Here is a 16,239-nt window from a genome sequence, read left to right on the forward strand (position 1 = left end):
CAGTCTGAATATCCAATTGCAATTCTTTCACCCCCCTCAAAAAATCCAACTTAAGCCCGTTTTAAATATGATATTAAATCTGACATGTATCCTATCTGTCACATTTCGTTTGACTTTTACATCATTAATGTGAAACATGCGTCATAATGCTCCATGAGGAGAATCCAGCTGTAGTAAATTAGGCTGTAAAGCAGTCTGTGACCCAACCCAGCCCCACCACTCCTGGTTCTGCACTGACAGACGTCTCTACAGAAGCTGCAATCAGTGTTCTACAAAAGGCCGTTACTGTTAGTTGTGTCGTCTTTGATTTTTATTTTTACTTTGTGATCCATTAACGGCGGCCATGATTCTTCCTTCTGTAAACAGAGTGCTGCTGTCTGACGTCTGCGTTCCTCTTCTGCGCCTCCGGGTCGCTTTGGGCTCGACAACCTGCTTGTGTCCGGTTGTGGTCGCAGTTACTAAGTCAGCTTCGTCTTCTTTAAAGTGTACTAACAGATTTGCTTTAGAAACTAGACCAAAATACCTGGTAAGATTTTCTGATTTTGTAGTGAACAGAGGTGTGAACGGGCCCAGTGTATCAAAAAATGCTTCTCAATTCTCCATATTTATATCCACATAAATATGACAGACAAGAAAGAGAGAGCAAGTGAAGCACCCATGGAAAAAGCACTTCTTTTTTTTTTTTGACACATTACTACATGTCCAGTGCTCTAGGAGTCACAGCCCCAATTATTCTAATTCATTTCTAGGATGTGTGAAGCACCTGTAACGAGACACCAAAGAGCTCTCAGTGAACAAATGACAGGCAGCCTGAGGGCATGAAAGAGATGCAAAGTGGGATGCAAAACAACAAAACAACCACAGGAAGATGTATTACAATGAAAATTAGATAAGAAGTGACTAGAATAGTACAGAGATGTAATAAAGAGATTCAAACATACCACAAAGATGAAAATCTCATTATTTATGCAAAAACAAAACCACCAACTAAAGCAAGCAGAGATACACACTTGATGACATATGGTAGACAGATACTCTGTCTACCATATGTCATCTGCATACAACAATGTACACGTGTTTACGCTGTTATCAGAGTCCATCTGTAAATATGAAATATGTGGAAATAATAAGTTAGATAGGATGCTTCATTGTTTGGTCCTTTTCTGTTCTTCTGTGTTCAGATCTTGTCTTCTGTCTGTTTTCCTCTCTTCATCATCCACATGAATTGAGGACGATAGAGAGAGGAAACTCCTTCATTGTCTGAACTGAGATCAACTTTTTACAGTCTTCTTCTGTTTTTGTCTCTTTCCTGTTTCCTTTTCTAAGATATGAGCAATCTTTACTAAGGAGTGTTTTCTTCATTCTTTTGTGGCCCCTGCTCCAGGTCAGCCCAGCTGGGAAATGTTTATCCTCTGAGTGATGAAGAGTAATTACACAACGATGAATCTGTGGACCTGCGCCTGACCGGGACTTTATTGCCCCTGCTGCAGAGATACAAGGAACCTGAAGCCAACATATATAATTTTTTTCTACTTTTTGTTTTTTTTACATTTTGGTAATCGATGCCAACCTAAAAGGATTGACCTTCAGCTTCAACCCCCATCTGTCTATATAACCCCCTGTGAACTAAGACGGCAGGGATGATATCAGAGAACTTTTCATTTGTCTTTTTACCCAACTCGATACGAGGATAACCATCACCCCAAACCCCCAACCCAACACACACACAGGGCCTGGTGGCACTTGGTGTAGAGACCCATAAGGAGCTGCTTTCAGGAAGCATGGGAGAAACGAGCTGGGTGTGTCTGAGCCCGGCAGAGTTCGACCAGCTGCAGCATTACACCGAGTGTAAGTCTCAGTCTACACTTTGATTCATAATGACACACGTTTTCAGCTTAAAGCTGCAGTATGTCACTTTTATAAGAAAGTAAAAACTGTAAGGTTGCACAGTTGCTGCGGTTACCTTGGCTGTTTCTGGTTAGCGCTCCCAGTGCTAACCAGACTCTATCATAACCTGACTACGGTTGGTTGTTTCTTCAGACAGCAACCGTAAGTCAGGGAGGAAATGGAGATCTTTTCACAGTTTATTTGTCTCATATTACACTGTCTCAACATGGTGGCAGTTATTTATTAAAATAGATATTTATATATATATATATAAAAGTTGCATACTGCAGTTTTAAAGAAATTTTTCTTTCTTTTTTACACTGACGTTGATCATTTTTATCATTTAATGAAATATTTGTAATAATCTCATCATCTGTTCTAGTGTCCATGTTTCCTCACAGATTATGATGCAGAACAGATTTATGATTGAACAGTTTGTTTTTTACAGTTCACTTGTTATAGCAGCTGAGCTGCTAGAGTGAGAAACCCAGCAGTTTATTATTATTATTATTATTATTATTATTATTATTATTATTATTATTATTATTATTATTATTATTATTATTCAGCATTACTTTATTGTTGTCATTTTATGTCTGCTTTTTTGTGTCTGTTTGACACAAACAAAAACCTGTTTGAATTGATGCTCAGCCCTGAAAGTTACCGTGCCAATAATAATAATAATAATAATAATAATAATAATAATAATAATAATAATAAACTTTTTTCTTTCCTTCACTAATCCCAGATTTTCTGATTGGATGTGATTACTGCACCTGTGTTGACATCTGAATTAAGCCCTTTCAGGTCATGATTACATCCAGGTATTGTGAATTGGAGCGTGTTTCAGGACGCCGCTTATCAGCCTGCTGGATGAGTTTGTGGCTTTCTGCTGTCTGCAACATTTGTTAGTCAAAGCAGCTTCAGTCCATGTGCTGCTGTTGGATGATAGACACAGTCACGCAAGCTTTCCGCTCAAGAACTACATTGTTGTGCACAAGTTATATATTTAGCGAGAACAAAAATATTGGATTAGATGCCTTGGAGAAGAATTCATACAGGTTGAACTTTTCCACATCTTGTCAGTTACAACCAGAAACGTCAGTGTGTTTTATTAGGATTTTTATGTGACAGACCAACAATAAAGTAGAGCACAACAGTGATTTTGAAACAAAATGAGACAAAAAAAATTATACTTACGTACATTTGTAATTAAAAATCTGAAAAGTGTAACACTAAAACATTCTGTCACAAAAAGAAAATCAGATGATATCTGAACAGAACAGCTTCTACCACCTCTGATGTCTCATGACTTTTAGTCAACAATGGCTTTCTTCTGTCCATTGTTTATTATCCAGGTAGTTTCTGATGGAAATCAATTTTACTGTATTTTATTTTATAAGCTGCAGAATGTAACTTGTGTTTTTACATATTTGTTAAAACTGGATCTTAGTGCTGTCAATCAGGTTGTGTATGCACAACTCACTCACTCTCCCTTGCTAAGGCTAGTTAGCAGGGCCTCTGACGATGGCGGATTACTAGCTTCCTGGAACGGTAAATGTTTTCTCTGTGTACCATTTTTGACAACACTAAGACCCTCCTAGCTTTGATTGGCTGTTTTTGATGGCAGTTTGCAGTGGTAGCCCAGGGAGAACCCGGAAAAGGTTTATTTCTGTCTCATACCACACTGTAGTGATATATCAACGCTTTTAATAATTATGTTAAAAAAATAACATTTTTTTAAAATGTACTTATTGCAGCCAGGATGAATGGAATGGAATAAATGTGCATGTTTAACTCCTCAAATTTGCAAATGGGTTTTTGTTTATATTATTATTAATTCCAGGAAATCAAAGCTACAAATCTCCCTGGCTGTTTTTCTGAAAAGATGAAAACAACAACCAAAAAAAACCCACATCATTTCTGTGTCTTTGCCTGATGAATGAAGGAAGGACTGAATTAAAGCACAGAGACAGCAGAGTCCAGATACCCCGGTCTGGTAACATGTCTTTATATCTCAGGTTTTTGAAAATGCTAAACAGCTGCAGCTACCCACATGAATGAGGAGAGGAGAGAAAGGCTCCTCTGATGTTCCACGTTTTAGATTTCTGTCACCCTGGTGGTGGCAGAAATGGCAGGTTTGGCTTCCAAGATGTAAAATGACAGTCAACTAGCTAAGATACTTAGCTAGTTCTGGTTAGCTAGTTGGTTCTAAAGGCTGCTGTGGTTGGTGGTCTGTTTGTGCTCTGTAATTGTTTGACACATGATCATAGGAGGAGGTCATTATGGTTAATGTTCTGGACAGACGCTGTGTGTGTTTGTGTGTGTGACTGTAGGATTAGCATATAAAAGTGAAGGACACAATGTCCCCTCTGGCTAACCAGGGGGTGACTCAGCAGTTTGCCTCATCTGATGTCCCTGTTTATCAGGGGACTTATTAAAGAGGATGCATCTTTACTCAGTTTTATTCAGAGACCACTCTCATTGAGATGATAAGCACTCCTCTGCCGTGAAGAGACAAATAATAATTAGTTTCTCTGTGCTTTTATCCTCAGACTCCACAAAGAAGCTGAAGGATGTTCTGGTGGAGTTCCACGAAGGAGGAATTCTTTCCAAATACAATCCAGCGCAGGTGAACAACTTGTTGGTTCATTTCTTCGTTCTGACACACAAAAAAGCCATTTTACTGTAGGAGGTGCAGTTCATTAAAATGCTCAGTCATCCATCCCATTTTCAGTTGAAGACGAACCCTCAGAAGCAACTGTTGATGTCAGCAGATCAGTTCTGGACTCCATCTGGAAATCATACTGAGGAAAAACTATTGTCTCATTAGAGTCAGACTTTTTTTTTTAGACTTTCAGTTTATAAGACAGACGTTTTATCCTGTGCAGTATGTGCATACGCCTGCAAATATGGTGACCTAACGGTGACTCAAGCCAAAGCAATCATCAAATTATAGTTCCTTTGATCCGTTGACCTCTGGCCTATTCCAATGCATTAGTCTCACAGATTGAAGCTGCTTGAGTTGAAAGATACCTGGATGAACCTGCAGTCTGCAGCTCCTGGACTTGAGGGCCGGCGTCCTGAAAATTTTTGATTTGAGTGTTTTGGAGCAGGAAAGCATCCAAAAGTTTTAGAAAACCGGCCTTCGAGGACTGGAGTTGCTGATAACTGGAATACACTCTTACATCTGCTCTGTCTGAATCTGCTGCAAAAAAACCCTCCTGCTTGTGTCTTAATCTGAACCTGTTACTTTCTTCTCTTTTGCTGTTTGCTTTGTTTTATTTTCTGACATATTAGAAATTGTTCAGGTCGCAAACCCTGATAAAAAGTGAAGTACTGAAAGAAAGAAAGAAAGAAAGAATAGTATCCTATTGAATACTACTGGATAGTATAGTATCCTATGCTATACTAGGATACTATACTATTCAATAGTATTGAATAGAACTAATTCAATACTATTGAATTAGTATCCTATTCAATAGGATACTAAATTTCGACAGTATCCTAGTGGAAATTCAATTTGAAGTCCAACTGACATGATTTGGTATAACCTCAAACAAATCTTTTCATGTAGCAGAAATAAGATAATTGAACCACAATTCATCCACACTTGCTGTGTTTCCATTACAAGTGTGTGTAAACCTTTGGTTATATTTTGTTAATGTTGAAGGAACACAATTTCACAATTGCAATATTTCCATGAAATAAGACATAAAATTAAAACCACACATGAATAAGCATGTTCTCGCGATAAGTCATTCAAAACTACAGCAGCAACAGATGTAAACAGTTACATGGCATATATTCATAATTCAGCCGGTGCTAGTGCTCATTTTCTGTCAGCCAATCAGAGGAGACATCGGTGTCTTATTCAGGCATTATAGCAACAATGCTATAATGGGAGCAGCTATGTATGTGGCGTTTTGGGGAAAGTGTAGTTTGTGATTTTACAGAGGAGTTATGGATCAAGTTAGAATGTCACAACTGAACTGTGTGATACTGTCTTAATTTTCATTACTAATTGGTGCAAATGCTGGATGACCCACGGCAAGTTTAGGGCGTGATTACTTTTTTACTTAGGACGTGGTTGATCTGCATTAACGTTCATTCCATAAGAACTGAAATAATCATTCAACACTGCATTCAACAATGCATAAACATGACAGAGGCCTTCTAACTGCTCCCATTGACTTTTTCACACCGAAAAGGTCTGTGTATCTGTGCCAAAATGAAACAGATTAAATGAAGCATGTAAATGTGTCGTAGCGACCCCCTGGGAAATATTTACAGACTGGCAGCCATGTGTAAAAGTCCACTCACACGGATAAGATTAGACTCAGACATAAACATATTTTCCAGAGGGACTACATTTTCACAATTGCATCTGGGTACACTTAGATTCTGAGACATCTAAGGTAGTTGTAAATGTGTGTGTGGGTGTGTGTGTGTGTGTGTGTGTGTTTGCTGTGGCATGTTGGAGTTATTTCTCTGAGCACACAGTGCTTCTTCATGATGGACAGCACATTACTGCCTCCTGGTTTGCTTGACCAAATAAGGAGAAAGCAGAGATATGAATAACGGCTGGCAGAGCTCTGCAGCTCATGGGGTCAGGTCAGCAGGAGGAGCATCATCACCACTGTGTGTCCTTCTGTGACAGGTGTCTCTTACAGCGCATCCTAACTTTTTATGTAATAGAGAAGTAAGTAGACACGTGTGTAAAATTAAAGCAAGAAGGAAAAATGAGGGTTACTCATCATGTCATGTTTCACTGAAAACATGGGAAAGAAATAATGCAAATGATCTGAACATCACCAGGTTCTGAAGTCGTTTTAATTTAACCTGAAGCATAGAAAATGCACAACAGATTCCACTATATGCAAGTGGAATCCACACACAGTGTTCCCCTGATGTTCATCAGGGGAACTGTGTGACAGGGAAAGTAAGTACACCCCGTTGCTGATTGTTAAGGGGCATTTCCAACTTTTCACAAGTTCATTTAACTCCCACTGGAGCTTTGGGGTCAAACTGAGATCTGGACTGATTTGTTTGGGATCATTTTTCTGTTCACAACAGGATTTAGCCAAGCTTTTAACTCGGGCTGGATGATGAGTCTGTAAAACTGGTCACGACATGAACGTTTCATAAGAGTTGTTTCAATATCAATAATTACTCATTATTGATAATTGTTTGTTATTCAGTTATTTGTTTTAAATATCTAGAATACCAAACTGCAAAACTAGTGGCATGATTTATCCACAGTTTTCACTGCACACTGTAGTTTATTTTTCAGCAGTCAAAATGACCTTCAATATCGCGTCATTGTACAGACATTTTTGTGTAAAACTGAAGTTTATCTTTAGTTTTGTTGTCAGAGCATTTCCTAAATGTTTCTCACCACTTTAGCTTAATATCCGGCCTGCTTCCATTTATTGTAGCAGCACATGTATTAATATATTGCCATATTTACCAGCACTCTCTCAAATTCTTGGTATTTAGCTCTGGACCTAAAAAACAATGTCTATTTGTCTTAATTATTAAAAATACAGCATCACAACTGGAAAACAGTTGAAGTTTTAGTTTATGCTTTGCTGGTCATGATTTTTGTGGCTCTAACATTTTTTTCTAGCCTTACGAATGAGAACATCACCATGACCACACACACCATCACCACCACACACACCATCACTACCTGAGAGGTAGACGGATACGTTGTCAATTTGCAAAAGACGTCTTTTCATATTTCTCAATCTTGGTTACACATATCTACATTTAGATAGATATGTAACATCTAAAAATGAATTTTAGAAATCTAAAAACCTTCCACTTTCATACTAAATATGTTCCAATGTTACCCCAGACTGCTTATGCTAACATAAGCTTTGTTACAGCGTTTTTGCCACCATAAAAAGCTGACTGTCATTTCTTTTTTGCCATATTACAGTGAATGTTTCACCCCGAAGCAGCCATAGCCATTCTAGATACAAAGGAAGTGGCATGAAGCTGCTCTGTTTTCTGAGTGTTATGTGTGATGGCCTTTCCTGCATGCTCAGCACCACATGCATCTTCACTAAAACTGTCCACACACACCAAGTAGCTAACTCCCTTCTCTTGTTCTACCCACTCCTCCCTCACTCCCCTCCCTCCTTCCTGCTGCTCTCCACTGCTAAACAGATGCAAGATGTTCTGAACCAAGTAAGCCCAGTGCTCTCTGCATGCTGTGTGGTGTTTGTGTGGGTAGACTGCATGCACATCCTGTCCACTAACATGACCTAATCCTGTCTTACCCACCAGCCCCTGTCACAGGGCAGTAGGCCTCTGTACATGGGGGCATTCATTGAGTTTGGTTCTATTGTCCTAATGCCCCTGGACAGGAGATTGTTCTGCACCTCAACTCAAATGTCATTTTGCTGTCTGTATTATTTCTTTATTGTTTCAGTTTTTTTCACAGTAATAATCTTAAATCATACTTTCACCTCATCAAGGTGTCTAAACCAATCACAGGACGACAACTTGAAGTGAAATCTCCACCACATGTTCTCCCTCATGTGGTTTGGTGTGAGCTTCCCAAGAATTCAGCTAACGTCTGCTCCTTCTCTGTTCCCCTTCAGCCCATTGACTATGAGGGCTTCCGGCTCTTCATGGACATCTACCTGGAGAACAACATTCCAGAGGAACTGTGTCAGCATCTGTTCACCTCCTTCAAGAGCAAGACGGGGCGCTGCTCTCCGGACCAGCCTCAGGCAGGAACCAGCGTACGGGGTACGCTGATGTTTATGTAGCCTTAAGGTCCGACCACTGAAACCAGCTTGATACTGTGTCCATGCTGTGTTTGTGTACACTTCTAGGCAAACCATGAGCAGGACTTTTTCTTTGCACCCCGAACTTTCCAGTAGTGTAACAATTAGAGTTGATGTCTGAGTGCCAAGGAGAAACGTAACAGATTCACTTTCACCAGTGGAGCATTACAACTTCTAACAAAGCTCCACTTGAGATCTATTGATATCTGTTGAGATATATGTGTGCATTACAATGCATAGAATAACATTAGAATCTTTTTCAGACTGACACATGTCGATGATTTGGTTTCTCATCTTGAAAAGCAACATTTGGTGTTGCTTTTTAAGATCTTCTGGCCTACTTCGTGCAGTCAGACGCATTCTGTTTATGGGATTTTTGTGATTCTACAGTTCCGGCAGTAATCAGAATCTAGAGGAATCAAGCCAAAGACTTGATTAACCACAGGAGGTTAATACAAGGAACAAAATCATATAATTGAACCTGGCTGACTTCCTTTAGATAACACGTAAAAATGAACTGTACTTTGCAATTGAGCACATCATGTTTGCCTTTTAAAACGTGTCTGATGTTCTGAAGCATCTAAGTGTGACAAAAGAAGAAAATAGTCTAAATAATGTGTACAGTTTCTGTTCCCAAATTATTTATTGTACAGAAAGTGTTTGCAGTGCTTGGCTTAAGGTTTCAGCTCTCCATATTGGTAACTAGTTGTATGTCTGGGGTAAAGCATTGAGACTTTGTTTCCAGTAAGATTACCTCTGGAGCTATTGGTGCTGAGTAAGCAGTATTATTCCCTCCTGTTTGGGAACAGAGCCAACTGAAGTCCTAATAAATTTCTAGCTCAGCATGTTGACTCAGAGTTGGGGCTGCCAGATTCCTCCTAACCTGATGAGTTCAATTTATCCTCAAAAGCTTTTCTTCTTCCCACACAGCATGTCTTTACATGAAATTTTGTAGTCATAACTGCTGCAGTGTCATTGATTTCAACACAGAATCTACATGTCAACCTCATTTGGAAATGAGTCTATCTTACTTCTAGTCACTGGGCTTACATTGCCTCATAGCTTCCCAAAAAATGGATACGTGCTATTTTATGTTTAAACCCCTCAGACTTTAAGCTTTAATGTGATTGACCAAGTAATGCATATTGGGGAAGCGGAAGGAATATGAAACATGGTTTCATGAAAGGAAGTGGAGGGAAAAGGAATGTCTTCTGCATCGGTTAACATGTTTATCCTCACAGCATGATGCTTCCACCACCTCTTTCACCATGGAGACCATGATTTTCTGCCTCATGTCTGATATTAATTCCTCCCAACCACATCATTTGCCACATAGGGTTTTCTGATTGAATGGTCACATCTTGATAGTTTCCATTTGTACTATCATCTTTCAACATCTGGTTGTTGATCACTTGGATGTAGTTTCATAATTCCGATTTGCACAATTATGTGGTCAATAGAAATGCAGCTGATGTGATATGTTCCTTCCATTTCCACAGCTATTCCCTAAAACACATGACGTTTGTGGTTGTAACAAGACGAAATGTGAAAAAGCTCAGATACTTTTGCAAGGCACTATGGATGAGCAGTGACCCATGTCTGTGAGTTTTATCACCAAAACCGGATTAGTCACGGGCTCCGCAGTGACCGGGGCAGAAGCACATATGAGGCCAGACATCTCAGCGCTCTGTGTGAACCGTCTGGCTCTGCGTTTCCACATGGGTGCTGCGTGGGCCCGAGCTCCAGTCTGCTGGTCCCTGCAGAGCAGCTGAGGACACAGATGGACTGCTGAATTAGAAACTAGTTCTGTTCAGAAAATGTTTTGAAAAGTGAGATCCGTGGCTCTCATCGTCCCTGTGTTAGGGTGGTAGTTAGGGTGGTAGTTAGGGTGGTAGTTAGGGTGGTAGTTAGGGTGGTAGTTAGGGTTGTATGTGACGTTTCCAGCACAAAATCTGAAGATCCAAATTTGGCTTGAATACTTTCATGTTTTCCCAGAAGGGCCAAATTGCAGGGAAGCCATTTCTTTTTTTCCTTTTTTTTTTTGTTGTTGTTCAGTAAGTTTCCTGAACATCCTGTAGCAGCAGACCATTCTAATCTCTGCCTTTACATGAATCTTTGCTTTGGTGCTCGCTGTGATTTGGAACTAAAAGTGTCCACGTACACCATGTTAGGAAAGGACTGAGAAAATGTTTTGTTGATTAAAGTCATTTTTTCAGATCAAAACAAAGAAATATGGAGCTCAAAGTATATATTATCATTAAAATGAGTTTTTTGGGTAAAAGTGATTTTTTTGGGGAAGAGAGGGTTCACCACTCTTATTTTAAAAAGCTGTCTTAGGCACAAAGGAACTCACTTTTTTGAGAAAAAAAAATACACACACATATATATATATATATATATATATATATATATATATATATATATATATATATATATATATATATATATATATATATTAGGTCATGGTTTTAGGAAAGTGACAATATGTCAGTTTTAGACTCAACAATAGCTCTAAATGCCCCTCCACTTCAGAGCTGCTGTAGGAGCTGAAAGATCTCCAACCCTTCAGAGGAAGTCATGTGAACATGGCATCAGATCTGACAGACTGTTCACACTGCTATTAGGCTCATGAAAGGACTTTAGAAACTGATTTCAGTATGGCTTATTATTCAGGCTCTCAAAGGAAGACACCTCAGAGTCAATGCTGACACCTGCTGGTCATCTTCTAGATTATATTTTCCTTCTTAAATAGAATTGGTTCTAGATCACATAAAAAAGGATGGACATGTTTTCACATTATTTTATTTTTCCTAATATGGAAACATTTTTCTTTGTTGCTGTTTTTTGTGTTTATATTTTGCCTTTGTTTTGTTGAACTCCTGAACTCCTTTTAATTCCCTTCTCATTGTCCACTACAAGTAAAATGAATCTAAAAGGATCATAAAAAGCATATAATGACGTTCTTTTTAATATCCATCTTTGAGGCAGCTGAGCAGCCCTTGAAAAAAACAAAAAAACAGCCCAAAATGGGTCTTTTATTTTGGTGAGCTCAGCCCAGCCTTTTAGAACCTCCTGCACTCTTTCTTGGCTGTTCGTCACATCTGCTGCTGTTTTTTTTTCTTTCCTTGAATCAATGACTGACCACAGACGCCCGTTCCATTGATGCAGGCATCTCTATTCAGACTGAAGTGGCCTGTGCCCCCATTACAGGTACCACAACAGGCCACCGGCTTGTGTCGCCATGGTGACACCGGCTTAACAGGATAAGAGTCCTGCTGGCTCCCTTGGTGGTTGTGTGTTCTGGTTGTGTTTTTGTGAGTTCTTGGTACAGTGCCTTGCAAATGTATTTCTAGCCAGTGAATTGTTTGTCATGTTGTTGGGTTACAGCCTCACAACATTTCAATACATTTTCCATGATAAACCAACACAAAGTAGTGCATGATTGTAAAATGGAAGAAACATGTTTCCCGGTTTTCAAAATGTTTGACACATAAAACGTGAGGCATGTTTTCAGATTCAGTCCCACTGAGTCAGTCACATGTAGAGCTTCCTCTTGGGGTTTGACTATCAGCTGCTCATTTGGACACTGGTCTTCTTTTCAGAATGGAAGAAACTTGGACAGATTGGCCAGTGAGTGTCTGTGAGGTAGAATAGGTCTGTTAATTATGTAATATTTTTTCACATAGGATGCTCAGACAACAGAACAAGGGGCAGAGCAGAAGGATGGACAGGTGGCTGGAGCTTCAGGGCTCCAGGTGAGGTGTTAGTTCTCAGATATGTAATATACTGTGAAATTATCTCAGTAAATATGGCATTTGAAGTGTTAGTCTTAAATTAAGTTAAGCTAGTGTGAATACAAACCAGGTTACCACTGGTCAAAAATGGTCGGTGCGGGGGGTGGGGGGGTTTGGTCAGTAAGTTGTAAGGTCCCACCAAAACTTAGACCAAACCTAAGCCCTTGCTGTGAACAGAAATCTTTTTGCCACAGATTCAGAGTGTGTTCAGCGCAGTCGTAAGGGTTTTCATTTTCATGAAGGTCAAAGAGTTGATGCCATCATCTGCAAAAAAATATATATGTATTGTTATTATTTTGAACAGAGAATGGTCTGTATCCCAGACACCAAATATCACAGCCAGGAAGTCCTAAATCCATCTACAGGACTGATAGTTGTCATGTCGACAGGTTCTCTTGGCTGCTTCTCTTCTCAGTTTGGGTGGATGTCCTTGTTCTGGTCAATCCACAGCTGGTCGATTCTCTCTCCATGTGATGGAGATGATGGATTGATCAGAACTCTGTGAGATGTTCTGGGCCTGGGATATCGTTTAGAGCCTAGCTCTGCTTTGAACGTCTCCAGAACATCCTCCCTGACCAGCTGCTTGGTTCTAATGGTTACAGAACATGAGAGATGCTGCTTGTTCTCTAATGTTCTGTAACAAACAACCTCTGACACCTTCACTGAACATTACTGAGATCAGATCGGATGCACTCCGTTTTTAATTAATTATGTGACTTTTAAAGATTTCTAAAAGCATCGGATGCACTTCGATTAAATTGGTCTTAAAACATACATATGCCATAATTTTTATGTTTTATTTATAGAAAATTTTACAAAATATTTAACATTTCCCTTCCACTTCACAATTATGCACTTCTTTGTGTATTTAATTCAATTCCATATGTTGATATACTGTCCAATGGACAAAAACAAATGTTTCAAGGCATTTTATTCCAAAAAAGAAATACATTTACATACATAAAATCCATTCAGTGAACATTCAGCACATATATTGCAATTTGATCTTAGTTATGATACAATGCTGTCAACGTCAGTTTGTTTGTCAGATTTGAAGATTTGAAGGAACCCAGCAGATTGCATTAGTCACTTAGTTTGCTCCACTCACCTGTGACAGATAGCAGACACACACACACACACACACACACACACACACGCATACAAAAATTAAACACTAATGCAGTAACCCAGGAGCACTTTCTATTTAAAAAAAAAAAATTAAGAGTTAATGACAGAAATGTTCCTAAAGTAGTTTTATCTTGGACAGAAACAGTGAAGCATTTTGTCTGAATCAGCAGTGAAATCTATAGAAAGAGACGATGAACATTTTGGACATTTTGGCAACAATATCTCCACAGATGGGCCCCGCCAGAGGAAGGGGTCACAGGCCATGTGTAAATGCTTGTGAAAGGAACGGAAAAGCACTTTGAGAAATCAAATGGCAGATTATGCAGAATTGTAAAGTAGTAGGAGAAAATATAGCAGAGGAAGGAAAAGTGGTCCATCATCATATCCAAAGAAATTTGTCGTAGCAATGTGAGGGAATGGAGAACGGACTATGAATACTTTTGCAAGGCACTACATTCTGTCTGTGGGTCAGTGGGTGGCGGTGTAACAGTGATGCTGTGCAGGTTCTCTGGTCATCATTCAGTCTTTAACCTGAATCCCACCCCCTCCCAGCCCCGACTTCTTTCATTTTATTTTTCTAGCTGCTGTTGTGAAGTTCAATGTTAGTTTTTACTCCTCAGAGCTAACCTCCTCTCCTGAAGCCTGACCTCTTTTATATTTACTCTTATGACTGACCTAATCAGGGATGAACGGGAAGAGCATCCTGTCTGCGATGGGCCTTGCGGACCACTTCACTACGAAGAGCTCAGCGGGCTCTGGAGCCACTACGTCCTCCTCACAGCACTCAAGTACAGGGGGGCCCCATCAATCACCAGGCACACAGGTCAAACCTTTAGCCACCTCCAGCAACGCCCTGAACCCCAAAGATGGTTCTTCCAAAACTGCTGGATCCCCTAAACTCCAGTCAGGTGAGCATGACAACAAGGTGCTTCCTTTAGTCTGAAAATGTAGCATAAAACAGTTAGCTACCCTGCCTTAACACACAGGAACCTGAGAGACATTCTATTCTTAATTTATTCTTAATATTGTCACCTTATTAACATAATGACCTGTGTCATTTTTTGCCAAATTTTCTGAGAGGGTGCAATGGAATGGCTTCCATCTCTGCATCCGTAGCTTTGCATTTACATAAAACTGCGGATGACAACAAAATTCTTTGCAGGAATAATTTCATAAACTATATGTCACTTCTTAACATCATAAAATAGCAACTGACTAACTTGACAGTCTCAGCTAATCTCTGCGCAATGATGCCCCTTCCAGTCCTGTGAATAGTGTCTTGTCGGCCCACTCTCCACAGCTCTGTTTAGTCTCTACGCTATGCAGAACTCGCACCTCTTCTAAAGCTGCCACACTAATGCCTGAATGTGTAATTTACTGCTGCTCTCTCACTATGCGCCTCATTAATTGAAGCAGAGGGGCCGCATCGCAGCGCAGACAGTGATGAATGCCGTAAGTAGTTTGAAGGTTTGTGTTGTGCGCCAACAGAGAAGAGCAACTCTGAGAAGCAGGTTTCCCTGCGGAAGAGCCCGCCGCCTCAGAAAGACTCCCCACTGACGTCCCCTCAGGTGGTCTTTCTTAAGGACATCGTCTGCTACCTTTCACTGCTGGAAAGGGGAAGGCCAGAGGACAAGCTGGAGTGTAAGTGGCACTTCTCTTGCTATCTAAAACACACCAACAAAATTCTGTTCTATGCAGGGAACACTGTCCTGTCACTGATTCTGTTGGCCTTGCAGTCACACACTCCAGCTCATCGCTGACCACAGCTCAGCGATGAGCTGTGGTCATCAGGAGCTCTTGATGAAGAGATGCAGCTCACATCTGAGAAGGGAGCCAGACTTTAAAAAGTAGCCCAGGGTCCCAGGTTTGGAGAGGGCCCAAAGATTTTTCTATGCTTTCTTTTTGGAAAAAAGGTTTTGTAAACATTATCTTTTATATAAAAGTCATAGACCTAAATCATGTGAGTTGTAATATTTTAGGGCTTCTGTCAGTGCCAAGTAAAGTGGACAGATGATTATTAAATAGAGGATATATTAAGCGTACAATAAGTCAAGTTCAATCATGTTTATTTGTAAAGCACTGTTCAGCAATAAGGCAGTTCAAAGTGTTTAACAGCCTAAAACACAAAAATACAAAGTCATGAAAAACACCACACAGTCAACAACTGGGAAAACCAGTAACAAATGTTACATTTTGATGAGTGACATCATCAAAATCAGCAATACACATCAAATATGTTGGTCAATGTTTCATTTATTATGGTTTAAAAGTAGCTCTAAACAGCTGGGTTTTAGTCTAGGTTTAAAGGAACTCAGTGTTTTGGCTGTTTTGCAGTTTTCTGGAAGTTTGTTCCAGATTTGTGGTACATAGAAGCTGAATGCTGCTTCTCCATGTCTGGTTCTGGTTCTGGGGATGTGGAGCGCTTCAGTGATTTATCTTCAAATGTGTTTGACTGGATCTGTTTGTATTCTCAACAGGATTTAGGCTTTTTGTTAATACTATTACGATTCTAATTTTGTCAGTCATAATAGGAGAAAAAAGATTCTGTTTTAAGAGTTTCTCTCCACAGAAATAAAGTTGGATTTGTTTGAAAACAGTCAAACCAACAGAAATCGGACGGACAGACAGAT

At 39.7% G+C, this 16,239-nt stretch overlaps 1 protein-coding gene across 2 annotated transcripts in view; it reads left to right on the plus strand.

The window, feature by feature from the left end:
* Positions 1 to 16,239, plus strand: part of LOC122839488 (diacylglycerol kinase beta) — a 103,718-nt gene that overhangs the window by 20,544 nt on the left and 66,935 nt on the right. The window contains exons 3-9 of one of the 2 annotated variants that reach the window (XM_044131078.1): positions 1,385 to 1,848; positions 4,443 to 4,519; positions 8,062 to 8,082; positions 8,499 to 8,649; positions 12,374 to 12,442; positions 14,293 to 14,517; positions 15,098 to 15,250. In XM_044131078.1, the coding sequence (XP_043987013.1) occupies positions 1,782 to 1,848; positions 4,443 to 4,519; positions 8,062 to 8,082; positions 8,499 to 8,649; positions 12,374 to 12,442; positions 14,293 to 14,517; positions 15,098 to 15,250 (763 nt within the window). In that variant the 5' untranslated portion in view covers positions 1,385 to 1,781. The remainder of the gene's footprint in view (positions 1 to 1,384; positions 1,849 to 4,442; positions 4,520 to 8,061; positions 8,083 to 8,498; positions 8,650 to 12,373; positions 12,443 to 14,292; positions 14,518 to 15,097; positions 15,251 to 16,239) is intronic. The other variant, XM_044131079.1, reaches the window with a different exon arrangement.

The sequence above is a fragment of the Gambusia affinis genome, linkage group LG11 (assembly GCF_019740435.1).
Source record: "Gambusia affinis linkage group LG11, SWU_Gaff_1.0, whole genome shotgun sequence".
In the NCBI taxonomy this organism is placed as follows: domain Eukaryota; kingdom Metazoa; phylum Chordata; class Actinopteri; order Cyprinodontiformes; family Poeciliidae; genus Gambusia; species Gambusia affinis.